At 41.5% G+C, this 27,076-nt stretch overlaps 1 protein-coding gene across 2 annotated transcripts in view; it reads left to right on the top strand.

Annotated features, from left to right (window-relative positions):
• MOR1 (ARM repeat superfamily protein) overlaps positions 1 to 7,837 on the top strand; it is a 74,860-nt gene extending 67,023 nt beyond the window's left edge. For both annotated transcript variants that reach the window (XM_087676347.1, XM_087676346.1), the window contains exons 36-54: positions 1,065 to 1,166; positions 1,249 to 1,350; positions 1,469 to 1,651; positions 1,760 to 1,871; positions 2,626 to 2,702; positions 2,785 to 2,864; positions 3,155 to 3,223; positions 3,314 to 3,455; positions 3,662 to 3,784; positions 3,998 to 4,075; positions 4,157 to 4,315; positions 4,495 to 4,653; positions 4,734 to 4,831; positions 5,515 to 5,671; positions 5,751 to 5,870; positions 5,976 to 6,071; positions 6,163 to 6,234; positions 6,421 to 6,715; positions 6,797 to 7,837. In XM_087676347.1, coding sequence (XP_087532473.1) covers positions 1,065 to 1,166; positions 1,249 to 1,350; positions 1,469 to 1,651; positions 1,760 to 1,871; positions 2,626 to 2,702; positions 2,785 to 2,864; positions 3,155 to 3,223; positions 3,314 to 3,455; positions 3,662 to 3,784; positions 3,998 to 4,075; positions 4,157 to 4,315; positions 4,495 to 4,653; positions 4,734 to 4,831; positions 5,515 to 5,671; positions 5,751 to 5,870; positions 5,976 to 6,071; positions 6,163 to 6,234; positions 6,421 to 6,715; positions 6,797 to 7,089 — 2,517 coding nt within the window. In that variant the 3' untranslated portion in view covers positions 7,090 to 7,837. The remainder of the gene's footprint in view (positions 1 to 1,064; positions 1,167 to 1,248; positions 1,351 to 1,468; positions 1,652 to 1,759; positions 1,872 to 2,625; positions 2,703 to 2,784; positions 2,865 to 3,154; positions 3,224 to 3,313; positions 3,456 to 3,661; positions 3,785 to 3,997; positions 4,076 to 4,156; positions 4,316 to 4,494; positions 4,654 to 4,733; positions 4,832 to 5,514; positions 5,672 to 5,750; positions 5,871 to 5,975; positions 6,072 to 6,162; positions 6,235 to 6,420; positions 6,716 to 6,796) is intronic.
• Positions 7,838 to 27,076: the final 19,239 nt, after the last annotated feature.

Genomic DNA, 27,076 nt, shown 5'->3' with positions numbered 1-27,076 from the left:
TTTGCTTGATGCTCAAAAGAAGAGGTGTTGTTTGTTGCTCTGAGGCAATGTCGATCCACATGTGACATCTAAGGTATTTCATGAGGTCTCATGAGGAACCCAAGTGAAATCTTTAGTCTGGTCGTCTAGTTTCACATTCCTAGAAACCATACAACATGTGCCGATCCTTGAGAGCACCAAAAGTTTTGCTCAAAATTTCCATTACTGCTACAAAGCCTTAAAGGTGCCTTCATCCTTATCTAAATATGCTGTTATGTCATTTGCTAACTCGGCATCAAGGAGCTCATAAAAATTTGGGGTGGGCAACTTCATCCCTTTTGTATGTATGGAGCCATTTGTCAAGGAGGTTATAGCATCTGCTACAAATAAGAACAAGAAGGGGGCAAGCAGACATCCCCATCTCACTGATCTTTGAGTGCTGAATCTTTCCCGTAGCCCCACTGACATCATCTTCTTCTGTGCTTTCTGAGTTTCTCTCCTCTCTGTGTTTGCTGTACACACTTTGTGTTTCTCCCACAAACCCTATTGTCTCTCTGGTTTGCTTTCACAGCAGTCATTTCTTGACAAGCTTTCATCCATGACAGTTACCTTGTTCTTATCTCTACCCCTCCTTGTCATCTTTCTTTTTCTTTGTGTTATCTTCATGTTATTCAAGTGGTAGCGAACTAGGCTAACAATCTGTAGACATGGGTTCACATCTTCCTTTTCTAGCTGTATTTCCAAATGACAGTATGAATGTAGGGTTGAACTCAAGAATTGCTAGCTGTCATTGGTACTAACAGGCACAACTTTTATCCTCATAATTACAGTAGTGTCTACCGTCATCCAAGAGCCAACTTGGACATGTAACTGGTGGTGATTTTCAAAGTGTTTGAAACCTTTAATTCTAGCTTGCAAAGTAAGAATATTGTAGACCATTAGTAAAAGGAGTGGGTCTTCTGAAAACTTTTTAACACCATAGTGGTGATTTGTATCCATAACTTGGATTGTAAAGGGTTTTTGTTTGTTTTTTGACTTACAATCTTGTTGTTGTGTTGGGGCGGGGTGTGTTCCTTTTGCTGCAGGCTATAATCGATCATATCAAAGAAATGATTGAGCTAGCAGATGTCATCTTCAAATGGTCAGTACTGCGATTTTGTGAGTCAAACACAACATGCTTGTTAAAGGTGAGATAAGACTACTTACAGCAGTGGATATTAGGTCTTTTCACAGTATGGTGTCTGATTTTTTTGGTGATTTTTGTTCCAGGTACTTGAATTTTTACCAGAGTTTGTTGAGGCCATGAAAAATGAAGGCTACGCATTGTCAGAGTATGAGGCTAGCATATTTCTTCCCTGTTTAGTTGAGAAGGTAAGATAACTTGATCTATTTTTTCCCTTCCGTGAGGATAGGATATTCTTATGAAGGGTTAGAGAGGAAGGCTTATTGATAACCTACTTTTGACCATTGATTAAACTGCATGTCACAGTCTGGGCATAACATAGAGAAGGTTCGTGAGAAGATGCGTGAATTGATGAGGCTCATTTGCTCTATATATGCTACACCCAAGTTGTTTATTTTTATTCTAGAAGGGTTAAAGTCAAAAAACAATCGCACTCGGATTGAGTCCGTGGACCACATAGGATTTATGATTGATCGGTATGGTGTCGAGGTAAGCTGGCAGATTGCTAGAAATATACAAGCATGGAACTGGAGGTTTCAGTTTTTTGCTGTGTAAATGTCCAGAGTACTGGTTTCATAAAATGGGTGCCATGAACAGATTATTGGTTCAACGAAAGCTCTTCAGTCCATTGCTGCATTAACATCAGAACGGGATGGAGAGATCAGAAAGTCTGCTCTTCAAACTTTGGCAGTAGCTTATAAGATCTTGGGTATATTTCTTGTTCATGCATAATTCTTTTTTGTAACCTCAAGCTTGAGAGTATTTAATGCAGAATCCAGTGCTTTTCAAGGTGTTAGAAAAGCCTGCTTATCTTCTTTTTCCCCCCTGGTAGAAATTTGGACCGTCTAATGTTAGTATGGTGTGCTCATTTAGCTCCAAACCTATGCCACCCATTTAGCTTTTCCTTAATCTACATTACTACCAGAAACTGGCAAATTAAATAATATTCTACTTTAGGTATGATGGTGTCCATTAGTTCTGGCCTTTCTAAAAACTTTAATAAAATGTTCCATGCCACATTTTTGTGTGATTAATATCATTTAACAGAGGAACCAATCAGTATTATCACTTGCAAAGGGTGTTTACTGTCATTATTCAACAAAAGCAGCACTGGCTTTAATGATTGCAAATCTTTTACGATGTAACACATAATTAACTTATTTTTTCATTATGGCTAAGCTATCTAAATTTCACGTTTAATCTTTTAGGTTCACTAAAATCTTTGCCTTTCTCTCTATGTTGCCAATCAAAAATACGTACAATATATTTGCATTAACAAGTATTGTTGGTATAAACAGTTCGGAGAACATTGTCAGTAAATGCTCTGGTTCATAGAATAGAAACGGAAGTTATCATTTCTATCAGTGTAAATGGTTAATTGGATAGTTCATAATTAGAAGTGTTAATTTAAAACTCTTAACTCAAACATAGTGCAAACGACTGGTAGCTGTCTCATGTCACAGGTGATGACATTTGGAGATATGTGGGTAAACTCTCTGATGCTCAGAGGAGCATGCTGGATGACAAGTTCAAATGGAAGGTCTGCGGATTTTTATGTTATGGATATGTTCTTGAATAGGAGTGAGGGCTTAACTAATGAAGCTAAGTTGGTTATTGATCAGGCCCGTGAGATGGAAAAAAGGAAGGAAGGAAAACCAGGAGAGAGCAGAGCTGCATTAAGGCGGTCTGTTCGTGATAATGGGTAAGATAAAGACTCTCTTGAATCATAGGCTTTCCAGAAACCTTCTTAATTCTTGTCATTTTAGCACCTGAGTATGTGAGGTGTCCGATTGTGGGTAATGCTGGGAAAAAGTTGTATTAAAGCATAATACCTGGAAATGTGCATTTGCCAGTAATCGGATGGAAAATGATTATACTACTATCGGGTCTGGTTTTAGACTCTGGAAAATTCTAGAAAAAGCCCCTGTACTTTTTAAATCCAAATTTGAGTAACTTGGTGCAATTATGGTCGTATATTATAAATTGCAACAGCTTGGAGATGGCTGAACCGAGTGGTGAAGTTCTGCCACGGCCAGTGACAGCACCATCAACTCTCCCAAGGTCCATGTTCTTGCGATGTTCTTCTCTATCTGCATAGGGTAGTATTGTCTTTTCTCAAGTTTAATATTCTGACAAACTGGTTTTTTTCAGCGTTGGGAGAGCAAATAATGGACATTATGAAGGTGTGGTGGAACACTCATTCAATAGCAGCACCCTACTTTCTTCAAGTGGTGGTCCCTCAGACTGGAATGAGGCTCTTGACATCATTGAATCAGGCGCAACCCCTGAACATGTAGGTTTGAATTGTGCCTTGAGTTAATATGAGAAACAAACTGCATGATTACACAGGAGCACTGTGACTAGAATGTCACTTACTTATGTAGAGCTGCATTAGGTAGAGTTGCTTCTGATGTGCCAATTATCTAAGCTTCCAATGAATGGATCTTTTTCTTGAAGTCCAAATATGTCTTGACGTTTTGTGTCTCCTTGTTGTGGCAGGCTGTGGAGGGCATGAAACTGGTATGCCATGAGTTGAATCAAGCTGCCGGAGATGGAGAGAGTACTGCTTTGGAGGACCTTGCGAAGGATGCTGACCGTCTTGTTTTTTGTTTAACCAAAAAGGTTGGTTGACAATCTTGCAATGCATGTAGATGTACAAGGCAGGTTTACAGTCTTGTAATGCATGAATCATGTAAGACATGAGAGGTAGGTTAGCATCTTGTAATGCATGCAGTCATACAAGGGAGGGTTTATTTCCTCGTATATGCAAAGTGTTTATATAAAGTGCCAAGGGGTTTGCTACTTCAATTCTGAGTACATCTTGTTTTTGTTCAGGTAGCCACGACATTTCACTCAGGACTTGGTGGTGCATCATCCAGATCTTGTAAATACGTGTTGAATACTCTTATGCAGGTAAGAGGTGTGCCCGCATGGTTTGAATCTTTGTTTTTCTTTTTGATGGTTCTAATCTTTTGTGGCTGAGTTCTGGTGCAGACATTTCAACTGAAAAAGCTTGCTCATAGCGTGAAGCAAGATACACTGAATAAATTGATCATGGAGCTGCTACTGTGGCTCTTAGATGAACGCGTTCCACTGATGGACGATGGAAGCCAGCTTTTGAAGGCTCTGAATGTTTTAATGCTGAAAATCTTGGTACTATCCTCTCTTTCTTTTGTTTTCTTTTGAGAGAAGAATTTTGTCTCCATCAAACATAGATAGAAATTGCTTGTGTTTCATTTAAGCAGTGCTGGCACGTGTCTAGACTTATGAGTCATACAGTGTTGTGAATCCACTGATGATTTAGAAGTGAACTGGTATGTATAAATTTGCAGGAAAACGCGGACCGTACCTCAGCTTTTGTTGTGCTTATACAACTTTTGCGGCCTTTAGAGTCAGCACGTTTTGTAGGACCTAATTCAGATGAATCTGCTTCAATTAGAGGCCAGAAGTTTTCAGATTTGGTGGTGAAATGCCTTATCAAGCTAACAAAGGTATTGAACTATGGTTCAACATATTTAAGGCGCAAAATCTTGAGGACTTCAATGAGGTACTGATTGATTGTGACTAACAGGTTCTAGGAGCAACTATTTTTGAGGTGGATCTAGACAGGCTTCTACAGAGCATTCATGAATACCTGCAGGAGTTGGGGATGGAGGAGATCCGCAGAAGGTGAGTGGCAGCCTAGAGATGCTATCTTTGTTTCTGATTGCAAATACTTTGTGAAATAGGATGATATATATAACCATGATAATATTGTCAAATTAGGTGCAAATTGTCATGTACTCCATTTATATATAAGAAAGGAATGATACACGAATTAAGAGACACCTACATGCAGAGGCATTTTGGTATTTTGTCTATGTGAATCAGCTTTAGCATGCAACTGCAGTTTTTTGTGTATTGCATTGCATTCCTTGTATTTCCTTTTATTTAGGTTTTTGGAAGGAGAGAAGAAAAATGCATGAAAACAAAAGTGCATTGAGTTAATGCCATAGTATAGAGAGGAAGCATGTCACGTGAACATAATATATGCTATTATTACCCAATAAAAGTTTTAGTATAGGTTAGACTGTTTTTGCACATGCAACCAATCCATCAGGTAAAGCTTTGTAATGGATTTAAGAGAGGGAGGAGTTATGGAAGGGTTATTGCAGGGAGGACAGGAGGTACAGTTATATCTGTGGAGGGAGTTGGCCACACAGTGTGCCCTGCATACAAGAGGCAGGATGATTAGGCTAGTCTGAGCTCTTGTACACAGAGGGGGAGGTTGGGTGGAATTCTTTGTGCATGTCCAGGTGTGTATTTTGAAGGAGTGAGAAAGATTGTGCTCAAAATTGTTTTTCAAATGGCAGAGCTGGGGCAGATGACAAACCACTTCGTATGGTGAAAACTGTGCTTCATGAGTTAGTGAAACTTCGTGGAACTGCAATTAAAGGGCATCTGTCAATGGTGCCAATTGACTTAGAGCCACAGCCTATTATCCTTGCCTACATCGATCTCAATCTTCAGGTAGTCTAGAATTTATTATTTGATCTAATATATAGTCTTTCCTGTTATTTTGACCCTATGCTTGGTAATGTTCAAGCAGACTCTTGCAGCTGCTAGAATGCTTACCCCATCTGGAGCTGTGGGTCAGGGGCATTGGTCAGATTCAACTACAAATGGTGCTGCCTCATCAGTGCCGCATTCAAATGAGGCTCAATTGAAGGTGAAACTAGTCTATATCTGAAGGTTTTTGTGACAGGATGATCTGTTGTTCCCTTGCACATTAGCAATTTGAATTCTCATTAGGTATTTGTTTGATGAGCTTCAGCAAGAGCTGGCTGCTGTATTCAAAAAAATTGGTGATAAACAGACTTGTACAATAGGTCTGTATGAGCTGTATCGGATCACACAATTGTATCCACAGGTGTGTCCTTAACTGGATTTAGATAGTCTTACAGCTTCTGCTCGTCTTTGCTAATTATATGGATGCAACATGTTGAAATTCTCTCCATCAGGTAGACATATTTTCACAACTACAAAATGCAAGTGAAGCTTTCCGGACTTATATTCGAGATGGTTTAGCACAGGTATGGATCCTTTTGCTACATCCTTTGCCTTACTAAAACTTTGCAATTATTGGAACATTCTCAGAGGTTTCCACAGGCACTTGTGAAATTTCAGCACTGTCTGACCTATTGTACATGTCTGCACTCTCTTGAATGCTTGGGACTATGATTAGGAAAGTGTTAAATGGAAAATGTTCTTAAAAACAGATGGAGAAGAATGCAGCTGCTGGGCGCACTCCTGGAAGTTTACCCATGGTGACCCCTCCACCTGTTTCGTCTCCTTTGCATACATCACCAAAATTTCCGCCACCTTCTCCTTTGAATACTAGATTGCAGTCTATGAAGCTGGAAAGTTTAGGCCCACTAGGCAATAATCAGCTTCATGAGGATACAGAGTGCACAAATGGTGCATTATCTCCTCGTTCAGACACATCAGATGTGAAGAAGGGTGTCCAAGTGAGCGCCTTTGGTGGACAATATGATAGTTTGTCGCATACTTCAGGTAAGTGTGTTTGCTTTTCTTAGTGTAAGCTTTTTCCTATACCGATGTTCAAACTGACTTGAAGTATATTTGTAAATGAAGGAGAAATGAAAACAAGTATGGCTCCACCCACACCAGGGACATTAGATGCAATTAGGGAGAGAATGAAGAATATACAAGCAGCTGCAGCTGTGAAGTCCCCCAGTACAACTGCAGGTCCATACTTAAATGGGACTTTGACAAGTTTCCCACGTAATGTACCATCGCGAGTAATGGACTCTATGTTAGATGCGACAGGTCAAGGGCCAGTACCTACTGAGGACAAGGCATTGTCTGGTCTTCAAGCACGCATGGAGAGACTGAAAACTGGGGGAGTGTTGGGAAATTTCTTGTGAGTGTACTTCATGGTGATTGCAAAACAGTGACATAAAGTGATACTAGAGCATGTCTTACCTTGTCTGGGAAGTTGGCTATGTCAAAAGCAAAGCTGTGAAAGCTGTGTTTGTAGTTCAAGAAAGCTTGAGCACATCTCCTTCCCTCTTGAATGAAGCCATTAAGGGTCCTATGTTGTATATCATCAGCTTGTTCCATCGAGGATGAGTGTAAATACCTGCCAATTTCTTCCACCTTTGATACCATGTGGAGGCTTGGTGCAGCTTCACTGCAAATTGCAGTAGCACACCGACAATACAGAGAAGTGCCATCCCAGGGTTGTCCCCGTGGAAAGAAGTGCAGGAAAAATTTTGAACAGATGCAATCATTCTTTCTTAATCAGGGTCTGCGTTCAGGCCAATTTTTGTGAAGATTGTTCCTTTGCAGAATTTCCCTTTGGCAATGGATATTTTGAAACTGTTGGAACAAGGACTAGAGAGAGAGCGCTCTGAGACTTTCTAGGACCTCTGTGCTGTTTTTATGGGTGGTCTCCTGATCATGACGTAGTTGCTTGCAAAAGGTCCATCTTGACAATGAAAAAGGGAGTTGTATGTCTCCAAATTTCAAAAGTCACCAGTACCTTGTACCTTTAATTGTGAGTTCTGCATGAGGACTAGAGAGCTCTTTCATACCTTACTCAAATTTCCTTCCTGTACGGTGACCTTGAAATCATGATATTATCCCTCCTGCAGTATATACCTTCATTGAATATATGTATAACTCGTTACTTGTTTTGATCCCTTTTGATATTGTTACCTTTATGAGCAATGTATAAAAGGGAGTTGTACATCTCCAAATTTCAAAAGTCACCTGTAATTTTTACCTTAAGTTGTAGGTTCTGGAAACTCTTATCATCTTGTTGTTGAGGCAAGGAATGATAACAGTATGCAATCAATCGTATGTGGTTCTTGACTGGATGTTAAAAATCGCAATAACATGACAATTTTTTGGGATTCAAGTAGAACTTACTGGCAACAAATGACATGGTTTAGTCAAAGTTGGTTTGAGCAACCATATTCTTGTTAAAACTTTATGTCTCTATTGTAGTTAGAGGTTTACCGATTGTTTCGGCATTGTCACAACTACATTAGTCTATGCATCTCTATTGGAAGCAACTTTTTGGTGTATGTCTATAGGATGTAAAAGGAAAAGCAGACTTGTTGCAACGGGTGATGTATATGTTCAAAACATCTTTACATAGTGTCCACAAAAGTAGCATGGCAAGAAGGGAATGATTTCTTCATTCCTTGATCCAAAACGAATATTAGGAGAATTTGCATATGGAGATTACTACCTTCATTGAGGTAATAAAGGAAACCAAGGTGGAGGTGAAATAATGTGCAATAACCCTATTTTGAGTGCATTATAGCAATTTTGGACCTTGTGGTGGAGTCAAAAGCTTTTGTTCCCAAAACGGGATCCAGATGAGAATCTCACAATTTTACAAAGTAGTATATCATATGAAACGCATTTCTAGAGTGCTAGAGATGATAGGAGGGTTAGGAACTAGGTTTAGGATAGGTTCTATGTCTAAGACAACTATCCATGGACATCAAAATGTGGGGTATTCTCAAGGTCTAAGGTTTAGACATATACATGGCACCAATGTGAAGGGAGCCATATATCAATAGTAGTATGGATGGGAATTAGTATATTGACATCAATCACATAGCAATAGGTATTTTGGATTTTGGATCAAATTACATGTATTTGCTGCTATTATAACTAGAAACCTACAAAAATTGGATCAATTTATATGTATTTGCTTTTGCTATACCTAAAATCTTTTGCAAAATTGGAAGGTTCTTATTGACAATTTGTAGTTTATTTTACAATAAGCCTCATTTTTTCACGAGCATGCTTAGCTTATACTTTTGAGAGATGGAGATGCATATTGAGATGCAACACTCATTGAAAGGTAACATTGCTTGTCTTGAAAACGAGTAGTGTTTAGGGCTCTTTCTACTAGAGTTAACACAGTATGGAGAGGGTCATTTTGAGAGACAATAGATCTAGCTCTCCTAAATTTTCTCCAATAGGAAACCATGTTAGACCCACCACAGATCCTCTCGCTCATCCTTTTCAACTCCTCTCACGAGACAATACATTATTCATAGTCAGTTGTACATTTATGGCATCACAGGTTTAGTAGGGTTCTTCTTGTCTATAGACTACAAACATGTATTGAATAATTGGATGCCAACTTCAAATTTATGTGTTTCGAAATCCTCTTTCGAAAGATACCCTTATACATGATTATATTAAAAAAATACATTCATGTAGTGGAAGTTGTCTTTTCATTTCAAATGTATGAAATTTGAAGGTACCTTATACGAGATTATGGCATAACACCATCAATGCAAGTATCACACAAAAAGGTAACCATCCATGATCTCAAATTGGCCAAATCAAATCCAATAATATCTAATGAGTTTGATATAAGATCCAAATAAATCCAGGCCATTTCATTCTCTAGCAAATGAAATACCATGAAATAATCACATGATTTTAGATCATTTGAAGGTATGCTCATATCACGTACAAAAAGGGGATTAGATACCACAAGAAAATATGGTCAAGAATTATCTTCAAGACTCAAGATCATCTCAAGGTATACCTTGGTGTTAGGTACAAAATAAGGAATCTATCCTAGTGAAGATGTGGAATAGAATTATCCTTAAACAAGCAACATTGATAATCGATGACTACATGTCCTGCTAAGTGAAAAAGTGGTCCCATATAGCTTTGGAAAGCTATAAACTTATGATTGTCTCTAGGTGACTTGACCAAATTAGACCTTTGAATATTAAATTACCTATGAGCTTAAAGTGAGTTAAACAATCCAGCCATGTAAAAATTTTAATATTTTGGATTTTATAAAATCTTAAAACAAGCATCTTTGACTGTCAGTCTATTGGCCCCTCATTGTTACTCTTTTATGAATCCTTCATTTATAACTAAGGCTCCTTGATGAAAATATCAAAATGCCCCAATGTCATTTCTTTGAACTCCATATGATATATATAGTTTGACTATTATGAAACATTTATTGAATTCACTTGGAAAGAAAGTTATAATGGAGGATTATTAGATGACATTATATTGACCCATTTACCCTATTGATGTAAATATAATCTCATATTAATACATAATCAAAATAGCACTTTTTGTAAAATAAATAAAAAATAAACATATAATCAAGCTACTTTTTCTTCATCTCACAATTTACACTTGCAACACTCTTCAAATGCAATCGTCTTCCTACATATCACTTGCAAGCTTGAACCCCTCACAAAACACATGGTAGAAATGGGACATGCATAAGTTAGAAGTTGCCTTGAGGGTGACGAGAAAGAAACAATTGTCCATTCTAGAGGATGTATCTAGTTTATAGAATTAACTGGAAGGCAAGAGTTTCAAATTGTTGGGCTAAGGAAATATGAAGTGTTAGATGAAGCTATAGTTGTGCATATGTTGTTGAAGCTCAACGACTATGTAATGGCCCAAAATAGATAGAAGTCAAGAGTCCTAAGGAAAAGAATTTGGATGTTTATTATCAAAATCTCATGAAGAACAAGAATATTAAGATTGATTAGATCCAAACGAAGGAAGAAGAGAGGATTATTAGCCTTGTCGACAAACAAAAGTAGCTCAAAACCTTAGTTTGGATTTATAGAGGTAGATATTTAAGAATAAGATACTTGTCAAATTGTTCTAAGAATGGAGTATGGATTTGGAGTCCAAGACTTAGGAGTTCGAAATGTTCTTTGATTAGATGGTTAAATTACATACTGAAACCAAGTTTTGTGATAAAGAATAGAGCCATTATGTCTATTGAGAAATAGGTTTTGTTGGCTCAAGATGATGTGGAGATTCAAGGAATCTTTATTTCAGATGGAGATGGACAAAATGTGGTTGTCATTTGCCAAATGGAGAATGTTGTTTTTGGAAGGAGATAAAAAGCAAGTCGATATCAAACAACATCGAAATTTATTTATTTGTTTGAAGCCACATTTGTGTCTGAAAACCAAGAGGAAAATGTTGGATTCAAAAATTAGAGGCAAAATGTTGAGATTAATTAGATTATTCTTGATACTTAGAAGCCAATAGTTTTGTTAGGAGCTAAAGAAAATTGGACTAAAGGAAGTAAATATTAGGAGATCTCTGAAGATCAGATGGTTCATAAGGCAAACACTCTAGAAGTTTTGGATGATGTGTGGAAAATTGTGCAAGAGATGTTGAAGGATGGAGAGGCCAAAGTAGTAGGTGAACAAGTTTCGAAACATGCATCTTGTAACGTGCTTGCCCGAGTTACTTTCTTGTTGGCATGTTCTTAATAGTCCATCAAGAGATATCTTAAACAACATCGTCCGCCAGCACTCGGTGGAATACCTCGGAGCTTGTTGTTTGGGTTTGCTTGAGTCTACCTCACTGTGGAAGTTTTCAGCCATTCCCACAAGGATCGACCTGAGTTTTTGGGTTCCTAACATTGTTCAAGTCACCTATTAGTTAGCTAGCATCAGTATTTCGAGTTCCCACTTCTCACAGGATTACTCAAACTGAGGCAGACTTGCATTGCACTTGGTTCAAAGAGAATGGGAGACAAAGGGGACTGCAGCACATTGACCCTTCTGCCCGTAAGGAAAAATCCAATTTCAGCTCCCTAAAACGATGCAAGTCGGGTTTTTCCTAATATCTAATGGCCATTCGTTTTACCTATTTGTTAATGTAATTTTTATGAGAAAAGCTCTCGAGTAACTAAGACCACCCAGCCGTACGTCTGGACCCATTCGGGGATCCATCCACCCTCCTTCCCTTAGTAAAGTATTTTTAATTACCTAATTACCTACCACTTAGGTTTGACATATAAAAACAACTTCTTTGATTATCATCTAGCACTGGTTCGTTACAGGTCTTTATTTCATGACACAAAAACATTGTAAATCAATTATTTCTCAAATAGTTCCCTTGGAAAAAATATATTTTTACAATGTTTCCTATCCTAATTGGACATAATATTAATCCAAAGGTATTATTCCCACTAAGTTCAATCCCTAGACTAGTATTGGGACTTCCAGAATACTATCTGGGTTCAAAGGGTAATTGATAGTTTGTAAGAGTCCAAAGAATTTGTGACCAAAGCCCCTTGGTATCCTGAACTCCTCTTGCCAACTAGAATTCCCTATGATAGGACCCTTTGCACCATGATTGTTCCATACTCATTGATGCGAAACAAATACCCCTTGGAGTAGGTTTTATTCATGTTGACCTTGGGGAGGTCTAGCATCATTAGCAGGGAACACTACCTCAATCAACGTTTTATGCCTATCGAAATACTGCCTCAGTTAGTTATTTGTACCTGATTATCCATCTTTTATCCTAATAATTTAAGAAAAATAAGAATATAATCTACAACCACAAACAACTTACTTCAAATGTATTATACACAATAATTTTAATGAATTTCTTTCCAAGAAAAACCCTTTTCCTAGAATAACAATATCAAGGTTAAACTTAGCGCAAGTGGCAATAGCTTCCAATAATCCTCTCGGATTACTGTTCCCCTTGGGATCTAGCCAAAGAGTTTATTTTTTCAAAACTTCCATCTTTGAGAGTTTGGACAATCCATTAGTCCTTCCAAGATCGCTTAGGGACTTCTATAAGCAAACTTTCATGATGACCTTTTCCTTGTCCTTAACGGAATTCTATAGGTCCTTGTCTAGTGATAATTCACTAGGTTCAATACCCTTGGATATTTGATTACAAAAAAGTATTATAATAATTTCATCCCAAGATTTTTCAAGGGATTAGTGTTCATATTTATCGATCGAGGTTCCATCAGTTAATACAAATTGGATTCAAAATTTTAACTACTTAAATATTTATTATTGCAAAAATCTTAGTTCTAGAATTTAGTTCTTGGAAAATTCCATTTGATGCAATAAAATCATAAATCCTTTCGGGTAGTGCAATAACTTCCTTGTGTTTTATTCCTAATACATCTCATGTTATCCGAATTAATCCTTTGAATTTGCCATTAAGAATTTTTCTTTAGTAAATTTTCTATGCATGAGATTATATGAAAAAAATCCTACTCTTACAAATGTAATTTTTCTTTACCAGTCATGATAATCTAATTATCACATTTAATATTTAAAATAATAGTCAAATATGGCACCTGGGAATTTACGATAAGCGCTTGGTTGTCGTTGGGATTGGCAGCTTCATTTGTAATTCCGGTACTTGCTATTCTGTTCATAGTGGGTTGTACCCATAGCCCTTGCTTCCATGGCCTTTGTAATTTTTGTCTTTGGGGCTATGATCTTCGATTAAGAAATTCCAAAGAAGACTTCGATAATAGAGCTATGGCCGTCTCGATTGGATCGACAGAGATGGCGACAATAGGAATTGAGAAGAAATCGAGTAGAGTCTTGATTTTACAAGGGAATGAACGTAGAAGAGATGGGATTTGACTTCAAAAGCTAGCAGGGTATCCCCCTTGCCTTCTAATATGAATTATCTCTCTCGCTCTCCTCTTGCCCCTCTCTTTTGCTCTATTCTCTTGATTTGGGAAGAGTCTCCTCTCTTGTTTGAGCTAATGCCCTCTACGACTACTCATACCCCATATTTATAATCAAATTGAAGGGAGGGGGGATCTCATGAGTTGTGGCCAAGAAGAGGAGTTCTTTATGGAGGGTATATTGCCAATCTAGCTATTTGGAAGCTTTCAAGATACAATCTGATGTTGGCAACGTGATCTTTGAGGTCTGGAGAGGCTATTAAAGATGCCATGATTGATTTGCCTAGCTTTCGGGTGATCTTGCTTCGATCCAAGACTCTTGTTGAATTGAGAAAAGGGGGAGATTGCTAGAGTTTTTTGCTAAGATTGAGAAGGGAGTTTTCAAGCTTTGTCTTTGTCTTTCAATTTCCCAAATTGGGAGGGGAGAAGATGATCGCAATGATTTGTAAAAAAGGGAGGGAAGGGGGCAGCACAATCAATTGTCGTCTCCTTCTCTATTAGCCTTTTAAAAAAATCTTTAAAACTTTTTTTTCTTTTCTTGGCCTTAATCTCTCACAAGTCAAGTCTTGACTTGCTCAAGTCTTTAAACATGTTTAATCTATTCTAGACTTACTAGCCATAACCGTTGTGCACATGGCAATTCCCGTGTAGAGGTATTCATTCTTGTATCAATCTCGGAATGTGTTGAGGTACAAGATACATATTATTTTATCCCAGACACCGCTTTTGATAGTCTAAACTCTTCAAATTTAATGTACGAGAAGTCTAAAAAGTCAACTATTAGAGTTCTTGCACACACACACACACACACACACACACACACACACACACACACACACACTCTCTCTCTCTCTCTCTCTCTCTCTCTCTCTCTCTCTCTCTCTCTCTCTCTCTCTCTCTCTCTCTCTCTCTCTCTCTCTCTTCTCTCTCTCTCTCCATCTACTATAGCTCTTTCTTTACCCTTCCTTCTACTTGTGTACTTCCACTCAGAATCTACCTTTCAATTGGTATCAAAGCCAACTATTCAAGAAGCTTCTTTATCCTTTGCTTTAGCCTGAATTCAAAGCTTCAACTCAAGGTTTCATGGTAGCCATTGTTTCTTCCTCTCGAGGTATACATTGAGTCTTCTCTTCTCCCAGCTTGTTTCAACTTGCTCTCTTGGCTTGTTGAGAAGCTTTCCAATGGTTAGTTGAGCCTTATTAAGTGCTTATTGAGCTAAGGAGCAACCATTCTATCCATTTTGAGTGGATATAGAGCATGCTACTGAAGTCGTGGACAATTATGGACAACTTAACAACACTTTTGTATTTTGGCCATAACTTTTGTATATGACATCAAATTCAAGTATTCTATATCTAAAAACAAAGAGCATGACATGAGCTATAGATTTAAGCACTCATAGAGTTCAATTTTGTGCAATTTTCAGTTCTCTATTTCACAAAAAATAGAACAGTTTTGGTTTGGATAGCAAATAGTAAATTCCATAATGCATGTTTGATGCCTTAGTGATGCTATTTTGGTGCCTAATATTATAACATGCTTTGGTAGTTGGATTTGAGCTAATCTCTTTGGTCAATTTCTTTGAGCTTTTATGCTCACTCACTTATAGATATTAAAGCTTCATTGGACACTTATGCTCCTAGATATATTTGTGATGTGTTTGGGCTTCTTAGATGCTTTGCTGTATATGTCTTGAGATTTGCTTACTCACTTTGCATTTTGGATTTGCTTCTAGAAGTAGGTTTGATAGAGCTTGGTTCTTTGAGATAGTGGGACTCTTGGTTCACATATATACTCTCTTGTATGCTATCGGATGGATTTACCTATGCTTGTGGGCTGATTTGATTCTGTATGCTTCGGACACCTGCGCTTTCCTCTATCAACAATTTGTTAGTGATGCATATACTTATGGGATGTATGGCTTATTGACAATTTGAGTTTGCAATGACAATGTTTGGTATCAGTGGTCTATGGTTAGTCATTACTAGTTGCATTCTTTGTATTCGGGGTGGTACTCGGATATCTGTTGCAGTGGGAGCTTGCTTTCTTGGCTATTTGCCTATAGTTGAATTGACATATAGTGTTGTATTTATTTTAGCATTGAAGTAATTACAAGTTTCAACATTCTTTTGGAGAGTAGACATTGTGCTTTGGTAGTCTATTACTTAGAGTTGGTGGACAACTCTATACTTTGGTATTCCCTTCTATTTTTCTCTTGTTTTGACTGAGTTTTGCAAGTTGATTTGTAGTTATTTATAGTAGCCTATTCTCTTGGATTTTACATTGGTATACTATCATTATGGTTGGTTCTTCAAATGATAGTGCTATTTTTAATATTGAAAGGCTTGATTACACAAATTTCACCTATTGGAAGATGCAAATATGGCATATATTGGTTCAAAAGAAGCATGTTAGGCCTTTGGAAAACAAGAGTATAAAGCCCGAAGGCATTGATTAGGATAGTTCGGATGAGTTGGATGATCTATGTAAATCCACTCTTATATTATCATTATCTAATTAGGTTTATTTCAATGTTGTGAAACTCAAATATAATGCTTAGTAATTATGGGAAAAGATATCAATCTTTATGAAGAGCAAAGTCCTGCTTCACAAATGTATTGGTCAAAATAGCTTGTGGCCCTTCGCATCATGAAGGAAAGTACTACTGTGTCCATGCATTTGAATGAATTTGAATTTATTTTTACAGAGTTGACTTCACAAGGAATTGGATTTAAGGATAATATTCCTCCCTTATTCTTACTTGTGATACCTCTCGAGTCATGGAACACTTTTCATACTACCATGTGTGCTACTATGCCTAAACATGGTTTGAAACTCTAGGATGTTGAGGGTGCCTTACTCACAGGAGAGATAAATAGAAAGAATGTGGATGCATCTCATGCATTGACTGTTAGGGGCAGACATGATGGTAAGTGCAATAACGAGACGACCATGGTAGAGATTCACAAAGGTCTCAATCTTGTGGGCAATCTCATAGTAAGTTCTGTGGGGTCGTAAGGCCTCTCTTACATATCATTATTGTGGGGGCATATCTTGAACCATGAGATGCACAATGATAAGTGCAAAAAGAAAGGCAAGGGTAAAGTGCAGGAAAAGTTTGATGATCATAATATTATTCCTTGCAAGTCCAGCCTTCCATATCAAATTCACCCCATATATGTACCCCAATTCCATGATGAAAGTAGAAATAGAATTAAATTTTCTCTAACACCATATTAGAGAATTTGGGAATCTCCCAAGTCCCACTCTCAAATAAGGGATAAAGATTTGGTCATGTGGCTAAATCTTAACCCATGCTTCAAAGTGGAACTTGGAAAGACAACCTATACAGTAATTAAGGTATGAAGGGGATGCAATGGCAGTGGAGAAGGAGAAGAGAAAGATGGGGGAGAGAAGAGCACACACAATGTAGGTGCTGTCCAAAAGTGATATTTATGGCAGCCTTATTGTACTGTCTCATATATATGAATAAAGAATATGGGCGGTCAGTGTACACGGGCAGGCCCAAGGACCTTTTACCCCAACAACCTCCCACTAAAAGGCCAATGGGTCAGGGAGTAAAAAAAAAAAGACAAAAGGAAAAGAGACAAGGTGAGGAATCATGCCATCTCACCCAACGCCCAATCGGAAAGGGAGCTATGCAATAAGCGGGAATCTCTATGAAAGAAGAGTCAAGCATCCCCGAGTCCATGACATCCAAGAGATAAGCGATCCCGTAGCTCCATACAACGGAGCAATCCCCGAGTCCATGACATCCAGGAGATAAGCATCCTCGAGTCCATGAGATCTAGGAGATAAGTGATCCCGCAGCTCCATACAGCGGAGCAATCCAAGAATGCTTCTCATGAAGCAAGCACAACTCATGAGTGCAAGGCTGTAATGCATAAGCATCAAAGTAGCACATATCATCAGCATGGTGCATAGGAGACAGCTGAGAGCACATAGACTCTCCAAAGTCAATCATAGAAGAAGGGCCAACATCTCAGACGGGGTCTCAAGATAGTATGCGGCCTCAGTGAAGCGAAAGACTAACATACAGCTGTAGCATCAACCATAAAGCACACTGAATGCGCATCAAGAGGCTTGAGAGATGTCTGCGTCTCATAAAAGATGGCATGACGGCTACATATAACATGCTAGGCATCCAAATCCCATAGCCTGTAAGCCTAAAAGTCACCGTCTCCATAACCAAGGAGGATACATCTATGTGACATATGCATATCTGGCATACATACAAATGCTTGGCAGCCAAACATCCTCAAGTAATCATAGGAGGGTCTCATGCTACTCCATGCCTCGTGTGATGTAATACCATCCAAAGTCAGACACAGTGTCTTATTAAGCAAGTAGATTTTCGTCATAAGGGTCTCAGTCCAAAAGCCATAAGATAACCTAGCTGTGGTAAGCATAGAAGCAACCTTTGCCTGTAGATTCAGGCACATGCCATGAGCAATCCCGTAATATCGTGGACATAGGAAACCAATGCCAAACTGCTGAGAATAGGACTAAAAGCCGGGAGAGATAGCATGACTCTCATAATCCATCTACAAGCACCTAGGCCTGCAACCAGTAGAATCCATAAATTTGTCAAGCATAACTGCAGCATCCTCAATTCGTACCAAGGGAAAAGCCCAAACACGGTGGGTAGCATGATCCATGAAGGTCACAAAATGCGAAGCTCCACCAAGTGACTGGTAGGCATAGATCTACAAACTGCACAATGGACAAGATCTAGAGGATCATGCCTCTCACGATCACCATGAGCTAAAGGGGCTTTGCAAGGACCATAAGAACAATCCGGGCAAGCATCAAGATCTGCATGTGACATAGGAGGCAACAATGAGTTTGAATGAGACAAGATCTCCATTTCTCTGTGGTGCATATGGCCTAGGCGATAATGCCACAACAATGCATGTGGCATTTGGATAATTGCAACCATAGAATCTCCCACATGAGAGACATGCACTAGGCAATGAGAACCAACTCTAGAACCTCTAGCCAAAACTAAGCAATCACGATAGATCTTCCATGACCTATCCTGAAGAGAAACAAAGTAACCTGCATCATGCAACTGACTGACAGAAATCAAGCTCTTATTGAGCATGGGAACACGTAGAACATCCCTAAGCATAAGAGAAGTCCCATTAGGCAAAGCTAGATGTATGTCCCTTGTACCAACAATAGCATAAGTCTGCTCAAGGCCCAAATCAATACATCTGTCAACCTCCCTGTAAGAAGAAAACCATGCTCTATGAGGGGTAACATGACAAGAGGCTGAAGAATCTAACAACCAATCAAAGAGATAGGCCTGATCATTGAGCAAGTAAGATGTGGGGAAACTAGATGACAGGAGGACATGCTCAAATGCATCATCATGGGTAACTACATGTACCTCACCACTAGAAAGAGTGGTAACACCTACTACATCATTGACTCTCTGCTCATGTTGAGTTCGTCTCTGTCTCTGCTCCTCTCTAATTCGTCTAAAACATTTTCTTTTAACATGCCCAAGCTTTCCACAATGGAAGTATATAACATTTGTAATTGAAGAACCTGAAGAAGACAACAAGGAATCCAAGTCATCATGAATATGGCTATCCATAGCATCCACGGAGCTCAAGGAGTCAAGGGTTGTCCCGACAAAGGGAACTTGCGCATAAAGATAATCATCTGCAACTATGTGGGAGCCTTTGCTCAACCGCCAAGACCCACGGACCGCTTATTGCTTCAAGTGTTGCAAGCGAGCTCTAATGGCTATCTCTCACCTAGCCGATGCACCGTCGATCCTATGAGTGTAGTGAGCCTACCTTGATGCCAATGTGAGTAGCCTCCTCTCTTGCACACCTCGATAGCTCCACGATTCTCGATGCTAACTCAAGCATCCTCAAGCCTCCTCCATCTCCAAGCTCCATCCTCCATAGCTGTGCACGCAAGAGAAGAGAAGAGAAGAGAAGATGGTGAAGAGCTTCACCCTCTTGATCCCTCACTCCCTCACACTCACTCCCTCACACTCACTCCCTCACACTCTCACACTCCCTCTCTCAAGAGCACACACAAGCAAGGAGAGAAGAAGAGAAGAAGATAAAGACTCCTTTTGCCACCCACCAAAAGAATGAGTTTTCATTCACTTTTTGAACTTTATATACAAACCCTAAAATCCCATGGGCACCCATCCCCTTTTTTACATGACCGGCCATTGTGGCAAGGTCCTTTTCCATTTCCCTCTTCTATCCTTATGCCTCTAGCCTATGCCCGTCTAATATTTTACAATTGGCACAAGAGGGAGCCTGGAGCTCTTTTACAAGAGTTTTCCAAGTTTTTTGAGGCGCCTTTCATTTAAAATTGTGCCTTTGGTCTCAGCTTAGCTTTTAGAGATCGCCTGCGTGCCTTTTCTCTTCTTCCATGCTTTTTCTGCTTTTTTCCTTCATTTTTCGCCATCTTGACTTGGGGTTAACGTTACCCCCCTCCTAGATGGGTGCCAGTCCCATGTCACTTCTGTGTTGTTGCAGAGTGGTAGGCAGTTGGACAAATGATGATGTAAAGGGGAGGGCCACGTGGAGATTTAGGTACTCATGGAAGCTGAGGAAGGATGGTTGTCGGAGAAGTTAAATGGATAGCAAGTGGTTGACAAGGCCTCCGAAGTTGGTGGTTTATTGCTTTCTGTGATGCCTGACAGGAGAAGGTGATGTGCTTTACCTAAGGGGAGTGTCTACCGTACCGTGTTAGTGTACTGTGCTCGTGCTAGTGGAATGGGGAGGTGGGTCTAACTGCAGGCAAGCCTGGGTGATGTCCCACACTTGAGGATCCCATTTGTGCCGAGGGAGGTGCGGTGCAAGTGGCTTAGGGTGACAGGTCTAACCATAGGCAAGTGTTACCTCCCTAGGTATGTCCTGCCCTTGATATGCCCTAAGGGTGAAGTGGAGGAGCAAAAGGGGCTAGGGGGTTAGGAGCTGAGCCGGCCGACCGAAGCCACCGGGCACGCCTAACTTGAGAACCCCTAGGTGCAGTGATAGTGCTTATGTGGTGATTGAGCTCTCAAGTGAGTGCTTGTGTTGTCATGCTTTTTGCTTTGCCTTTCTTTCTTAGCTTTTCTCTTTTTGTACGTTCTTTGCTTTTCTTTTCTTTTCTCTTTTTTTTTTTTTGGTTGTTAATAAGGGAAGAAGTTACAGAGGAGGATATGGCTACTGTTGCTCACTTTGATCATGTTGGGAAGGAGGTTGGGGTTTGTGGGATCTATTAAGGAAGGGTCGGCTTTGCAGATACCTATGTAGATCGAGGTGGGTTTGGAGTGTGGTGGTGGAGAGGAAGGGATGACTACAAGTCGAAAATCGGCTGTCACTCATATCCTCTAAAAGGGCTAGGCAAAACGAGGGTAGGAGCGTGGCTCGCATCATGAGACGGGCCATGGCACAGCTATCAATCATGTTAGGATCGAAGAAGAGAGGGGGTAAGTTGCGCTCTTGTAGAGTGAGATCTATCCTAATGAGAATTCTAAGTAGGAGAAGGTAATTACAAGTGGTGATAAATGCTGGGTCAGGACAAGAGGAGAATGTGTCTAGGAAGTGTACAATGGCATTACATAGATCGCTAGGGGTGAAGGTAAGAGCATCCTCGTAATTTGTACAATTAGGGTTGTAGATGATTTGGAAATCATACCTTCCATGGGCACTTGGGTCAAAATTGACTCCAATCCTCCGAGGGTACGGCATGTGAGTGGGATCATTATGCTCGGAGGGGAGTGCATTGCAAAAGGTCATCCAAGTGTCCATATTCATCAAACATAGCCTTCTCCTCCACAGAGGCTGGCTTTCAAATCCTGGCACAGATCTTGGCGGTCTGAATACCTTGTTCTGCCAGTATTCGCTGTCTACATTGCTCCATGCAGTTGGATGCTGCTCTCTTTCTAGCAACCACCTGTCCCTTAGCCTTCCAGCGACACCTATGACTTCGTCCACCACTTTAATGGGTAAAACTCTTCTTAAGTTCGTGGGGAAGCTGAAAGCGAAGTCATAGGGTTGTCTATTCAGCTCCTGCTGCTCCCAGGCGACGATGTCTGCTTGGAAGCGCACAGGGCGCTCTTCTAGGGTGGGCGCGATTGGCACTGCGGCTGCTATCACTAGCTGAGCCCTCTGTCTAGCCCTGACCTCTTCAATAAGCTTCCTCTTCCTTTCTTCTTGAGCGGCTGCTCTCTCTGCAGATGGGTCAGTGGGCGACTGGTCTTCTGGTGGTGGCGAAGGGGGTGGATGGACCAACTCCTCCTCTTGAGGCCCCATTTCGAAATTGAAGTCGGTCTCATCCCCCTCTTGCCATTGCTCTTGCTGCACTGCCTCTGCTGTGAAGCCCAATGAGTCTATCTCCTGGGGAGATAGCCTTGCCTCTAGTAGTGAGTTACGTTGTTCTTCCAGGCTTGGGCTAACTCTTGTCATTCGAGCCGGCAGCTATAGTCCTGCTTTTAGTGCTCTGCGTGCCATGCCTAGTTTCTTGCAGGTTGTTTCCACGGTCTCGTTGTCTTATGGCACTGTTACGTCTAGCAGGGTGGTCATGAAAGCACGTTGTTGAGCATTGAAGCTCATGGAGACGGCACCTGCCCTGCTTTCCGCCACCATCAGTTTATCTTTCTCCAGCTGTCCTAGGCATTGGGCGAGAGTCTTCACCCGCCTTTCATTGTGAGCGGCCCACTCCTCGACCCTCTTTCTCATATCCTCCAAACTCTCGCCTTGCCTTTGAGCCAGCACTGTCAATCGCTGCTCTTGGTCTTGCATGTCCTTCAGCTATACCTATTTCTCTTGCTCCGCACTCAGCTCCTGTTTTAACTTTTCTATCTCTTGCTCATACCTATGAGCCCTCTCTTCTCGTACCCTCCCTAGGTATGTCATGCCCTTGTTATGCCCTGAACAATTGTGGGGGATGTGTAAAGGGCTAGGGAACTAGGGACAAAGCTAGCCAACAACCAAGGTCACTGGATGTACCTGATTTGAGGACCCCGAGGTATTGTGTCGTGATCGTGAGTACTTTTTTTTTTCTTTTCTGAACTCCTCTTCAGTCTTCTTCCTCTCCTCCTCTGCCTTCTTTGATTCCATCTCAGCTAATCTTGCCTCCTCTTGCTCCTTCTTTTTTCTCTCCTCCTCATCCCTGAGCGACTCCCTCCAAGCCCTCTCCAGATCTTCTTTTTCTTTTTTCTTGCGCTCTTCTTCCCTCTTTCCATGCAGGGCTTTCGTTCTTTGTTCTGTGTGCCTCTATGGGCTGCCCTGGGACTCTCCCTCTTCGTCTTTGTCAGTCTCTGTTTCATATGAGGACCTGTGCTGTTCTTCTGTGTGAGGTGGGGATTGTGACGGTGACTCATCACTTCCTTCTTCGTCTCCCTTCTTATCTACTTCTTCCCATCCTTGCCCTAATGCTTCTCGGATTATGGCAGTAAGGACGCCTCCAAACCCTATGGTTGAGGCCTTGGGCAGAGGCACATTGATCCGACTCATTATGGTGTTGTACCTGTGGTTCGAGAACAAAGTGTGCACCATTTTTGCTTGCAGCTGGATATCTGGGTTTGGGATGTCTGCCAAGCTAATCCCATCGTTGGTATGGACCTTCACCTTGTCCATTCCTAACATGGCGTAGACGTCCCTCTTCGGATTTCTTTCCACTTTAGTTGGCAGCCCCAGTGCCCTCTCCACCAATTCCGGGGTCAACTCAATCTGTACTTGCTGGGTGGCTTCATTCTCGTGCACTGTGATGGTGCCTCTGTTTCTGTTAAAGGTGCACAAAAAGTCGGCGCACTGGGTGTAGTCCACCCTCTGGCCCACTACTTCTAGATATTTCTGCAGATGGCAATGGTCTATAATCTGGCACACTGCCGGCTCTTCGATGGCCACATCTTCAAGGTTGAAGATGTGACGGAACTTCAACTGGCTAAAGGCTCTAGTCTCCACCGTGAGCCCGTACTTCGCTTGCTCCTCCTCCGAGAAGGGGAGCTTGCCAGCCTTGTCCTGGCTTGCCATGATAGATGCCTGCAAGTTCAGCCATTTCCACTATTAGTGCTTTTTGACAAGTAACTTGCTGAAGGAAGAAAAGCGTAGCAAATTTTATTTATCTAAAATATTTTGAGTATAGCCTTAACTTTTCTTTTCAGACTTTTACCATTACATTTTACCATTGCATTTCAACTTTTATTGACATTTCATACTTGGTTCACTTTTTAAATTCCACCTTACCCCCTCCCCCTTTGGAATGAGAAGAATCTGTCCCATGATTGGAGGTTGAGAGGACAAGGGCATTCAGCATACAGAGCATCGGTCTATTTGCGCAGGAGCCAAGCATAGAAGTTGGGGTTGTACTCTAGCTGAGCTTCACGGTCTAATTCGAATGGACGGATGCCCATGTGCGTGATGTATGTCAAAACATTGGTTAGGAGATCGCCAGAATCGACGCGACTAGCAATGTGTTCTTCCTCTATTAAGAGGCAGTCAAGGTAGGGATGCCCCTTGATGTGCTCTTCCATGGGTCGGCCACGAAGAGTGGTTAATACTCGATACGAGGTTGGCGCGACGTAAGTGGGATCGTACTCTGCTGTTTTGATTACGCGGTGCTGCTCAGCATTGGTCATTATGCGGCACCCCTCAACTTCCCATTGCAGCCTAAGAGTGTATCAATGCTTCAAAAATGTGGAGTCAGTATTAGCGAGCTTGGATAACTCTGTGATTTCTTGATTAGTGATAGAAGAAGTGGTTCGCTGATCGTAGGATGTGATGAGACGTTGTTTAATGGCTTGCTCTTTGGAGATCTCGCTATTGAGCAACTCAGCAGCAAAGCGAGAAGCTTTTGCAAATGCAAATTCAAAGGTCTCCCAAGAAAAAGGCATATTGCGCACTTCCGTTGCAAAGGGTTCTTCTAATAGACCTAAGTCCAAGCGGTCGTAGCTAAGGGCTAGCGACACGAAGGTGGCATCGAGTCATTTAATGCATTCCACCACGTCATCCCTGGTGTCCTCAGCGAGGTCAACGGCTAGCGCTAGAAAGGATTTTCGTTCATAAGAGGGCGTAAGGCCGACGGGTGGTTGAGGTTTGCTAGAACTAGAGGCCTTGACAATATAGAGTTGCGGTTGGGAGTTTCCTTGAGCCTGCAGTTGGGCTGTTTGGAATATGGGTGGATTAGGTTCAGCCACAATAGATGGACTGCTGCATTCAGGTTTGCTTTGGGGAGTTGGATTGACTTGGTCGGATGATGCCTCCTGTGACGGTGGCTGTTGCTTGGGCCGATAGGCCTGTGCAACTTTCTTGGGCCAAAGCGTAGATGAGTCGGATGGCTTGGGCTCTGGAGAGCACTGCGGCTTATGGTTTTGATGTGTTATGGGATGTGGGCTGATCAAGCTTGAGGGTGGCGTATGAATAGTGCCTCTGGCCGTGGGGGCCTTAGGGATCCACAGCCAGGTATTTCCCTCGTAGTAGCCTTGTGCATGCAAGAGGGCTTTAGGGACCCATCTTTGCTTGAACATGGGGTGCTTCCTGTGATTGCGTCTTGGCCTCCTAGGTTTAGAGTTCTGGGTCTTATGAGGATAGAAGCGTCGACTCCTAGGCAGTTGTTGCGGCTGTTTAGGCACCCATTGAAGGTGAGGCTATTGGGCCTTAGCTTTGGCTGCTATGGGTTGTGGTTTGTGGAAGTCGGGAAGTGGCGGCCACGCACTACCCCCTCCTTAGTCTTGCCTATGGATGTTTCTACCGATGGCTTTATGGACGGTGATGGTGTCGCACAGCCCTTGCTGAAAGCTATGACAATGCGCACTTTGCCTATTGTTAGGTGGATGCGCTGTGACTCATAATCAACATTGCAGTGAGTCTACTTTTTGAAGGTTCGCCCTAGCAGTGACTCCGTGCCTGCGTCTGTAGCACTTGGCAATATGTAAAAAAGCATTGGAACAGTCTTAGACTCGATAGAAACGGCGACTCTGCACTTGCCGAGAAGTGCGTATGAGTGGGCTCCATATGGGTTTAATTTGGCAGTTGTGGGTTGAAGTAGTGGTTTGCCAAGTTGGATCCAATGATTGTGGGTTAAGACATTGAAGTTTGCTCCCTCGTCAATCAAGGCGTTGAAAGCGCATGTTTGCTTGGCAGTGACCGTGATACGAAGGTAAGCGGGTTCTACGGCTTCCTCATCCTCTTTGTTGATTTCAGTGATTGTAGCTACTCATACTTTGACCAGCGGTTCTAACAATGGTGGCTCATGCAAAGGATGCGTGGAAGGGTAGTACTTCTTGACACGACTGCCATTGAAGAAGCCTATTCCCTCACCGTCTAGTGTCTCAAGCTCGACATTGCCAGTTCAACTGATTGCACGAACCTTGAAGGGTCCGAGACCTCTGAATTTCATTTTTTGCTTATACCCCTTAACTGAGTAAAGGAGCACTAAGTCACCCTATTCGAACTCGTGCTGCTTGACATGCTTGTCAAACCAACTCTTGCGTCGGGCTTTCTCACAGATAAGAGCGTGGGTGGCCAGAAGACGGGTCTCTGATAGGTGTTCAAGCTTGACCAGGCGTTGCGTCCATGCCTCCTTCCCTTCCCATCGTTCTTGAAGTGCTATTCTCACGCTAGGAACGAAGAATTCTAATGGTAGAATTGCCTCAGTTCCATAGGTCAGCCTAAAGGGGGTTTGGTGACAGCCGTTTTATAAGCTGTGCGGTAGGCCCACAAAGCTGCCATCAGCTTGTTGTCCCAGTCACTGCATGAGGCTGAGTCTACTTTGGTCAGGACATTGACAAGAATCTTATTCGTGGATTCTGCCTGACCGTTTTCCTGAGGGTAGTATGGCGATGATTTGCGATGGATAATGAGGAAGGTGGACAGGAGATGCGCTATCACTTCGTTGATGAAGTGCGTACCTTGGTCATTGACTAGTTCGATGGGGCAGCCGAATCGCGAGATCACTTGCTCCTATAAGAACTTGGCAGTCGTCCTAGCGTTGTTTTTACGTGTGGCTCTTGCCTCTGCCATTTCGTGAGGTAATCCGTGGCCACAATGATGTACTTGGCTTGTGAGTACTGCGCCGCAAGACTGATGGGTCCTATGAAGTCGATTCCCCGTTTTTTGAAGGGTTGTCGAGCAATAATTGGGGTCAACTCCATTTGATCCTTGCAAATCGAGACTTTTGTCTATTGGCACTCGTCACAATGCTTGACGAATCGCGTGGCATCGCGGAAAAGCGTGGGCCACCATAGTTGAGACTGCAGCACCTTCCGTGCTGTCGTGTCTCCACTAAAGTGTCCTCCCGCAATGCTGTTGTGTGCCTTCGAGAGCACATCGTGCATCTCATGCTCACATACGCATCTACGCAGCAATCCGTCTTGCCCCAACCTATAGAGTTGGCCTGCAATCAGTTGATAGGGCTGGACCTTAAGGATTAAGTGCCTAAGTCGGGCT

Source organism: Lygodium microphyllum, chromosome 4, assembly GCF_053477565.2.
Source record: "Lygodium microphyllum isolate KBCC chromosome 4, Lygodium_microphyllum_v1.1.10, whole genome shotgun sequence".
In the NCBI taxonomy this organism is placed as follows: domain Eukaryota; kingdom Viridiplantae; phylum Streptophyta; class Polypodiopsida; order Schizaeales; family Lygodiaceae; genus Lygodium; species Lygodium microphyllum.
The sequence above is the reverse complement of the archived record's forward strand: the minus strand, read 5'-3'. Positions and strand labels throughout refer to the sequence as shown.